At 38.7% G+C, this 9,306-nt stretch overlaps 1 protein-coding gene across 1 annotated transcript in view; it reads left to right on the forward strand.

The window, feature by feature from the left end:
• Positions 1-6,779, forward strand: part of Efhc2 (EF-hand domain containing 2) — a 162,179-nt gene extending 155,400 nt beyond the window's left edge. Inside the window, exon 15 of the mRNA XM_005358947.3 lies at positions 6,206-6,779. Within this exon, the coding sequence (XP_005359004.1) occupies positions 6,206-6,307 (102 nt within the window). The 3' untranslated portion in view covers positions 6,308-6,779. The remainder of the gene's footprint in view (positions 1-6,205) is intronic.
• Positions 6,780-9,306: the final 2,527 nt, after the last annotated feature.

Genomic DNA, 9,306 nt, shown 5'->3' on the forward strand with positions numbered 1-9,306 from the left:
TCAAGAGCCACATTATTAGGGGCTGGAGAGATATCCAGCAGTTAAATGCATGTACTGTTCTACCAGGAGACCTGAGTTGATTGACAGCACCCTTGGCAGTCAGCTGACACCTCTCTAGAACTACAGCTCCAGGAGATCTGATGCCCTCTGGCCTCCTAAGGCACCTGCACTCACATTCACCTAGCCCCACCCCCATACTTAGTTAAAATGAAGTTGTTTTGTGTTTTAAGAACTATATTGTTTTCCACTTAGCTTTTCTTAGTGAAAATGGCAGGACCAAATGTCATTATGTAGGATGAGAACCAGCTGCTTGTGAATAGGCCCACTCTATTGCATGGTTTTGGAAAGTAGCACTGTACATGTATACTTGTAGAGCTTCATTGCTGAGGAGACAGTTCAGGAGTTCAGGCTCCTCCCCTGCTGACTGGTGATTTGGTTGCAAAGGGTTACTTAATCCTATGCCTCAGTTTCCTTTTCTGTGAACATGTATCACAGTAACATGTTTTCTTAGGAATTTTTCTCTGACAATTGGGTAATGTAATGCATATAAAATACTTAATAGTTATATCATATAGTAAATAGCTAATATATTTCTTGTTACTTCTGTTACATTAGGCATTTATAAGACACAACCCTGCAAAAATCTGCAAGCAGTTCATGTACATAACTCATCTTTCAGATTCAGATTTGTGTCCTAGTTAAAGATGCAAGCACTTGGTGTTCTGATTTTATGTTAGTGTTATTGGTTGGTATAGCTTGATAGATCATCCACGTTCCAGTGATGCTGGAAGTTTTGCACAGTTCTGAACTCTAGCTCTTGCTACATGGAACTATTTTTGCAGGATTACTAGGACCTCTCTTTTTGGTGCGCATTTTAATTAGGTCTTTGAGAATTTTGTACAATGTATTTTCATCGTGTTCACCCTTTCCTCAACTCCTCCCAGATCTACCTCACTTCCCTATCCAACTGTGTGTCTTCCTTTTTAAATCATCAAATCAAAATTATTGCCCATATACTCTTAGATGTGTGGCCTTGCCTGGAGCAGTCCACCTACCAGGAGCCACACCCGTAAGGAAAACGACTCTCTTGCTGCCAGTAGCTATCAGTAGTCAATAGATCCTCAGCCAGGAGTAAGACTTGGTGCCCACCGCCCCTCTCCACACTGGGAGTCTGTCTGGCTTGTGCTTGCAGGTCTTGGGCATGCTGTCACAACTACTGTGCATTCACATATACAGCTGCCCAGCTGTGTCCAAAAAACACCATTTTCTTGTAGTCATGCACTGTCTTATTGGCTTTCTATTCCCTCTTCTTCAATGATCTCTGAGCAATAAGAGAGGCAGATATGCTATGGATGTCCTATTTCCGGCAGAGCCTAGACTCTACCTTGGTATCCCATGAGCATACAAAATAAAGTTTAAGTTTGTACTATTTTTTCTCTCTCTGATCCATATTTCTTCACTTAAAATAAGTAAAAACTCCCTTCTATCCTGCTTTACTTATTTTGCTTATTGACATTACGTGGGGTTGCCTATTATTAATCCCCAAATGATATCTATCCAGAATGTTGGAATATGACCTGATTTGGAAATAGGGTGCTTGCATTAGTTAAAATGACACAATAGTAGGTCAGGGTAGACTCCAAACCTAGTGATTGCAATCCTTATGAGATATTTATGTGAAGACACAGAGACACACAAAGAACACAATGCAAAGGCAGAGGCTGGAACGACAGTGGCATTTCCTGAAGCTGAAGCAGTCTGATGATTACATGAGCCAGTGCTGCTGACAGTTTGATTATGGACTCTTGGATTCCTAAACTGGTTGCAAATCTATTCCTCTTGCTTAATGCCTCCTAGGCTGTGATAGTTTGAGACTGTCAGATATTAAATTTAGAATTCTTAAAGCTGCTCTGCCTGCATGTGTTTGTTAGGGCTGACCTAACAAAGTACACGAAGAACCACAAACTTGGTAGTTCCACACAGTAGAATATATAATCCCATAATCATGGAGGCTAACAGTATAAAACAATGTGCCAGCAAGGCTTTGGGCCCTCGGATGCCTTTGCCAGATTCCTTCCACTGGTCCTCCCAGCTCCTGGCTGTTTGCCCTCCATTTTCAGTGTTTCTTGGTTTACAATTATGTAATACTAGTCTTTGCTTTTGTCATAACATGCCATCCTCTCCAACAGGTCAGTTTTCCCGTGAACATCTTTATATAAAGATGTCAGTCATACTGGATTTGGGGCTAACCCTATGCCAATATGACTTCATCATCTTTGGCTTATCTATTTACATCTGTAGTCACTTTCTGAGGTAAAGAGGGTTAAAATATCAGTGTTTTTTTCTGGGGGCATATAGTTCAACCCTAACATTGCTCTCTTTATTTTCCTACCATTTCAAATTTCAGGTCTTGCGCTTTTAGGTGTTCTGCTCAGAATCTTTCTGAGATGGCTCCTGATTTGAAGCCTAGCTACAGCCCCCCCTGATTCTGCCATAGTCATCTCTCCTCAGGATTACTGTTGTCACCATAGAACTGCTTTGCATATTTAACACTTCATTTTCCCAACATGCAGCAAGTTATCTAACCAATTTCCAACCACAATACTATTGTTCTTCTGGCCAGCACTGACCAGTGGCTTCCTCTCAAGTATGAAACAGTAAGGAAGGCTTAAAGTTTGACCCCAGATTCTCTTTCCAACCGCCCTTTGCCACTTTGTACTGTGCCTTAGGCCAAACTGGACTACTCACTTTTTCTTGCAAAGAGGTTTTGAAGTCTCTGGGCTTTTGCTTATACTTTTGACTATGGTTAGAACACCCTTTGGTGCTTCAACCCCTGATGAATTGCTGTTGTCATCCTCAGCTGTATCTGCATTGAGCCAGTATACTTCTAGAACACCATCACATAAAATCACCTAGCCGTTTCTGTGATACTTTGTGATTCAGATATTAATGGAATGCTGATGAAGGGTTAGAACCTTTTCTATAGCCATGAATGTAAGTTAGTATTTATCTAGCATGCTCAAGGCTCAAAGGTGAAACCCAGCATTGAAAATAAAAGGAAAAGTAAAATGAAGACAAAATAGAGCATTGGATATAAAACAACCTTGTGATAGGACCAGTTGTGGACTTTCTTCGTGGCTGGAACTAACATTAATTGACCACTATAGCTTATACAAAAAGTTTGTGTGTGTGTATATAAATGTGTACATATATATAAATGTGTGTGTGTGTGTGTGTGTGTGTGTGTAAATGTGTGTGTGTGTGTGTATGTACACAGACAAACAGTATCACTTAAGAATGAGCGATGTTCTGAGAGGTATGTTATTAGTGATTACATTGTTGTAAATACCTAGAGTAGTCCTTACATGAACTGTGATGTTGCAATATAGCACATACTAGATCATATGGTACACTTATATTTGAATACATATGGTATAGTTTGTTGTTCTAGGGCCACAATGAATACAACAACACAAGATCAAACATAATAGAAAGTTATGTATAAACAAGATGTATAAACACAGGTTTATGGGGCTGCTGTTGGCCTGACAATCTGAGTTCAATCCTCGGAACCCACATAATGGAAGGAGAAAAACAATTTTCCCAAGTTGTATTCTGACCTCCACAAGCTTTCCAGGCCATGGATGTATGTGTGCATCTGTATGCACACACACACACTCACAAATAAATTCAAATGTTTTAAAAGCAAATTATAATCGTATAGAACTTTTATCTGACGAGCAGAGTGGTTGATTTGCTTACTATACACATATGAATTGTTATGCTTAGATCTGCAAAATTCCCTAAAATCCAACAAGGAGACCAAGTCCCAAATGTAAAAGCAAAGAGCCTTTATTTGATAAAAGTTTGCAAACTCAGTCTCTCCATATGTCCAAGGTATGGGAATAACTGAAGAGCCCAGACCTCAGTTCGAGTTGGGTTTTTGTAGTAGTAAAGGTGGGGGTGAGGAGTTTCTAAGCTTCAGGACCTCTGATTGGCTGACATTTGTCTAGGGGTGTCCTGGTGAGTGTGTGCTGGCAGGTGATTTTATCTACAAGGGTTGGAATGTTAGGCATTTCCTTTGGATGGTCTGTTCTTGGGTGGTGCTCAGGTAATCTCAGTTTGTGGTACTTACTGTAACCAGGTATTGCTTCAGGGTAAACTACTGAGACTCAGGCCTCCATTAAAGCTACCATGGCTGAGTCCTACACTGGCAGGTGATAATGGTTGGAAGTAAAGAACTGTCTTTGGGTGGTCTGGTTCTATTTAGCTTATCATGGCTGGTTCCTACATGAGCTATGTCTTGTGCTACAATAACACTAGGCCATAAGAATGAACCAGCTCCATCATCATCCTCCGGGGTGTGGCTGGAGTTTGTTTTGTTTTCTTGGGGTTTTTTGAGGAGAGTGGGGGTTTTATTTTTGTTGTTGCCATTTATATTTCACTATAGATATAGATAGTGCAGGCTAACCTGAAACTCACTCTGAAGCACTAACTGACCTCAAACTCACAAATCTATCTGCCTAAGCCTCGTAGGCACCGAGGTTAGAAGTATATAGGACCAATCCTGGCTGCCAGCATAGTTTTACAGGACTACTGCCATTTATGCCATACATTATTGATACAAAGCACGTTTGTAGCACCCGACTGTATGTAAGATACCTTATGAGTACCTTGAGCAACCTACTACTCTTAATGGTTTATTGAAGGAACAGTAACCAAGCAGGTGCTAGAAATACCATCTTGGTTGTAAAACGTGAGGTCTCAATACTGTTTCAGAGAACCTGCCATTGCATTAGTACTGCCTAGCTCCCAGAATTACAGTGTTTCAACAGAGAAGTTGATTTTTTCTTATCTGTGGGTCTGTAGGTGAGCCAGCTGGGCCTGGCTCATGGTTATAAGTTGGACCTGATCTTCTCCAACTTTGTCATTCTTGAACTTGCCTATCTATTTTTCATGCACAAGCCATAGCCATTCATGTGGCCATGTTCCTTTCAGAGGGACAGGAAAATACTCCTTTTCCTATTCCTTCTTTCTATTCTCCCTTTTCTTCCCTTCCTTGTACCTGGAGGTTTCTCATCTTGTCCAGGTCCACAGCTGCTTTTAAAATAACCACTTGGAACTGAAGAACAATGGCAATGGGTTTTTGATCCTACTGCACGTACTGGCTTTGTGGGAGCCTAGGCAATTTGGATGCTCACCTTACTAGACCTGGATGGAGGTGGGTGGTCCTTGGACTTCCCACAGGGCAGGGAACCCTGATTGCTCTTTGGGCTGATGAGGGAGGGGGACTTGATTGGGGGAGGGGGAAGGAAATAAGAGGCGGTGACGGGGAAGAGACAGAAATCTTTAATAAATAAATAAATTTAAAAATAAAATAAAATAACCACTTGGAGGCTTAATATTAATTACAAACTGTTTGGCCTATTAGCTCAGGCATATTATTAACAAACTCTTATAATTTATAATTAACCCATTTGTACTAGTCTTTATTTTACCGTGAGGCTCAGAGTTTGTTACTTCACATCTTGTTTCCCCTGCAGCTGCTGCTGTCTCCCAGACTCCACCTTCCTTCTTTCTCTATCTCAGCTTGGATTTCTTGCCTGGTTCTATTATGCCTGACTGCTGGCCAAATCAGTCTCTTTATTAACCAATGGTAATAAAACTTATTCACAACATATAGAGAGACATCCATATCACTTCCTTTCTTCTTTGTCTTTCTCCATGGAAGGGGCTGCAGTTATATGGTAAAGATTGGGAACATATAATTCTAATACAGGAAGTAAACAAATAATTAAGAATAAGAATATGCTCTTCCTCAAAGTCCTTCTGATACCTAAGTAGAATGTACAAACCTCTACTCTTTTTATTTTAGATGAATATTGTGTGTGTGTGTGTGTGTGTGTGTGTGTGTGTGTGTGTGTGTGTGTGTTATGCTAAGTATTTTGCCATATGTATGCAGGAACCCATGAAGGTCAGAAAGTGTTGGGTCCCCTGGAGCTAGAGTTACAGGCAGTTGTGAGTTACCATGTGTGTGTGCTGAGAACCAAACATGGGTCCTCTGCAAGGGCCAGCCCCCAAACAATATTGCTAAAAGTTTATTAAAAGATTAAAAGGCTATCAAAACAAAGCAATGTCCCCTGAAATTTCAAAACTGAACTTTGAAACATCGCTCCAATTATGCCCTTCTTTGTTTTCTTTCCAGAAATGTGAAGACATTTGGACGGGAACGCCATCACCTATTCCTGTAAAATTCGTTCGGTACTTAGACTTTTTGGAGGACGTGTATGGCTTACAGGACAACTGACTGTGAAAGCTTCAATCAACTCTTTGATTTACTGTTCTCATTCTGCCATGTTTATTTTACTAGACATAATTTCATTAAAAACAAAAAGGAAGCAAGGTTTATTTTAAATGGAAATCCAGGAACTACATTTAATCTCCTTCTGTCACTGTAGTTCTTCAGAACAGCCTGCTATATTGCTGCCATACCAGCACTATTAAAAATACCATTGAAAACAATGTTGACCATTTTTATTGTATGTATTATTTATGAATACCAAAGAATCTTATAATAATTTCTATCTAATATAATTTGATTCATCACAATATGAAAAGAAAATGATTTTTGACAGCTATGCATGATAATATAAAATCAAATTATATCAGAGCAATAAGTTGTGATTCTGTTAAGCATTTTTGAAATCCTTTTGACACATGTTTATTACTTACATAATTAACTTTTGTAGCAACACACCTCATCAAAAATAATTCTTAAACCTCTCTAGAGTGAGTGTTTATTTTCTGAAGTTAGTGAAGTTATGGAAAAAAACCTCTCTGCACACACACACACACACACACAGAGAGAGAGAGAGAGAGAGAAATTGAAACATATGCTGTGTTTATATTTTTAGTGCCTTTTTATATCTAAAATCAACTTCTTAGCTTAGAAATATATGCATGTGTATATAATTAAAGCATGACCAAAAATGTATTGTGCCTAAATATGCCTAAAATATTTAGAGATGTGATTGTGGACGGTTTCAAGGGTTTGTTTTGGTTTGGTTCACGTACTACTAACCTCTCAACCTCCAGGCCAAAGGTTTAACTAGTTTAAAATTACACTGGATCTCTCCTGCATTTCTCTGCTTTGATTTTTTTTTCCTCACACAGAAGAAATCTTATCATATAGTGTGTATCTGATTACAACCTATCACCATGGAGCTTCAGTGTCCAGAATTTTTCTCTAGGCCATGCCAGACTCCCAGTGATGGGTACTGGATAACATAAATCTGCTTCTTTCAAAGACAGTGGGAGTCTGTCAAAATGGGACTGTGCTAGTCAGGGGTCATCCTGGGAAGAAGAGGAACCAAGGACATTTCAAGAGCCCCCTCTTATCTCTGTATTCCTTCATTCTGCATTTCTAACATCCCCTTGTCCCAAAATGAGTTGGCTTCTACTTATGTGGTCCAGTTTACTTGACAACAATGGCTCTTTCCTTTTGTTTTAATCAAAACTAGTTAGTAAACTACTTCTCTCCAAAAACCTAGGAAGTTTCATGTGCACCAGTAGAACTGACCCCATAGAGCTTTGCATTGAACTAGTCTTCACAAGAGATACTAAAACAGTGGGCTCATAAAACTCTAATTTTTATGGCTTGATTTTTGTCCTTATTTTTAAAAAAAGACAACCAACAATGCCAAGCTATTTTGTCACTTTAAGATTTTTCTACTTCCCAGAGAGCAAGCTTTTAGAAGGTGTGGTACTTGCCTAGAAGTTTTCAAGCTGACACATCTGTCACCTACCTCTTCAACCCTTCACTTAATTGTCTTTCCCTCGAGTTTAACTGTATAGATAATTTAGCCTTTGTACGAGCTTGTAATGTAATTCACTTAAGAAGCAAGAAGAAAAAGGAAGCAAACCAATGATAATGTTTCTGAGTTCGTGGGGGTGACGACTATTCATTCTGTTTCATGGATCTGTGTCCCTGCCCTGGCAGTTCCTGGTTCAAGCTCACAATTAACAATAAAATGGCCATTATAGGATTCATGCCGATAAACATGATACATTGCAGGCATACAGACACTTTAAATAATTATTTGTTTTATAACTAAGCCATATACTAAAGGAGATTTATAATTTAGAGATAATATCCCCATTAGTAAAGTTTATGACCCAATAAACAGCTCCCACTAGTTAATAAATGCCAAAGCCATAAAAACAAAGACTATTAATGTAATAGAATTTCTGTGCCTCTCTCTCTTGCTGGTGGTCTTAAGACACAAAAGGGAAATGCTATCTTAGGAAAAACATTTATTCTCATTATGTAAATATCAATGAATAGTTTTACACTCGAGTTGGAAATTTCCCAGCTCTCCTTGGTCCCAGGTGGTCCCAAAATGCTGATGTATTCTGCTTAAGTTTCAAGCAGTAGATAACCAATTTCAGCACAAATAAACTCTGTGACTCAAACCTTTAGGGCAGATGGAGTTTCCACCTCTCCTCTTTCCTTCTGGAAAAGAAAAACTCTAGCTAGTGTCATTGTTCCAAGGTAATACTTTTAAAGTTTCTCAACCTTTGTATAGACCTTTTTCTAACTCCTAACATTTTCTTCCCTGTGGAGGAAGGCAAATGTTACGTGTGGATGTCGGGGTGAGTTGAAGGTTAATGTAGGCAAACCTTTTGTCCTATGAACTAATTGTTTATTAGTATTCTTGGAGTCTTGGGAATGAGTGATAAAGTCATTTGGAAGCCCAAAGCAAGTCATGTCTCTTTGCACAAATCATTAAAAGCCTTTGAAGTTCACAGTAATGTCTTGCTGAATTACTGTGTGAAGTATGGTTATTGTCAGAAGATGACTAATTTGCAGTATTAATTGGCCTTTCATTGTCATTTTTTTAAATCTATTACCTAACCATCTCTACTGGTTGGCTTAGTAGTTACTAAAATGGTTAAGATTTTAGACAATAGAGAGAAAGTGAAGAACACTCTAACTTTTGAACACATACTAGTTGAAACTGTTTTTTTTTCTATGTATTAACTTTGATTCAAATTAATGCCATATATAACATTATTGGTATTTTTATACAATGCTGCTGAATTTGTTTCCTTGGAGTTGTAGAGCTTCTAGGCTTTCTGTATGCTGCAATCACAAGTTTAGAATATTTAAATTGCCCTTCCTTTAAATAGCAGGGAATGAGTGATGAGTAAAAAATGAGTAAAATGAGACCTCAAGTTTTTCAAAAACAACACAAAATACAAGAAGAAGAAAAAAACCTTGCCTTTCCAACTTGAATTTCTCTCTGT

This window comes from Microtus ochrogaster, chromosome X (assembly GCF_000317375.1).
Source record: "Microtus ochrogaster isolate Prairie Vole_2 chromosome X, MicOch1.0, whole genome shotgun sequence".
Classification (NCBI taxonomy): domain Eukaryota; kingdom Metazoa; phylum Chordata; class Mammalia; order Rodentia; family Cricetidae; genus Microtus; species Microtus ochrogaster.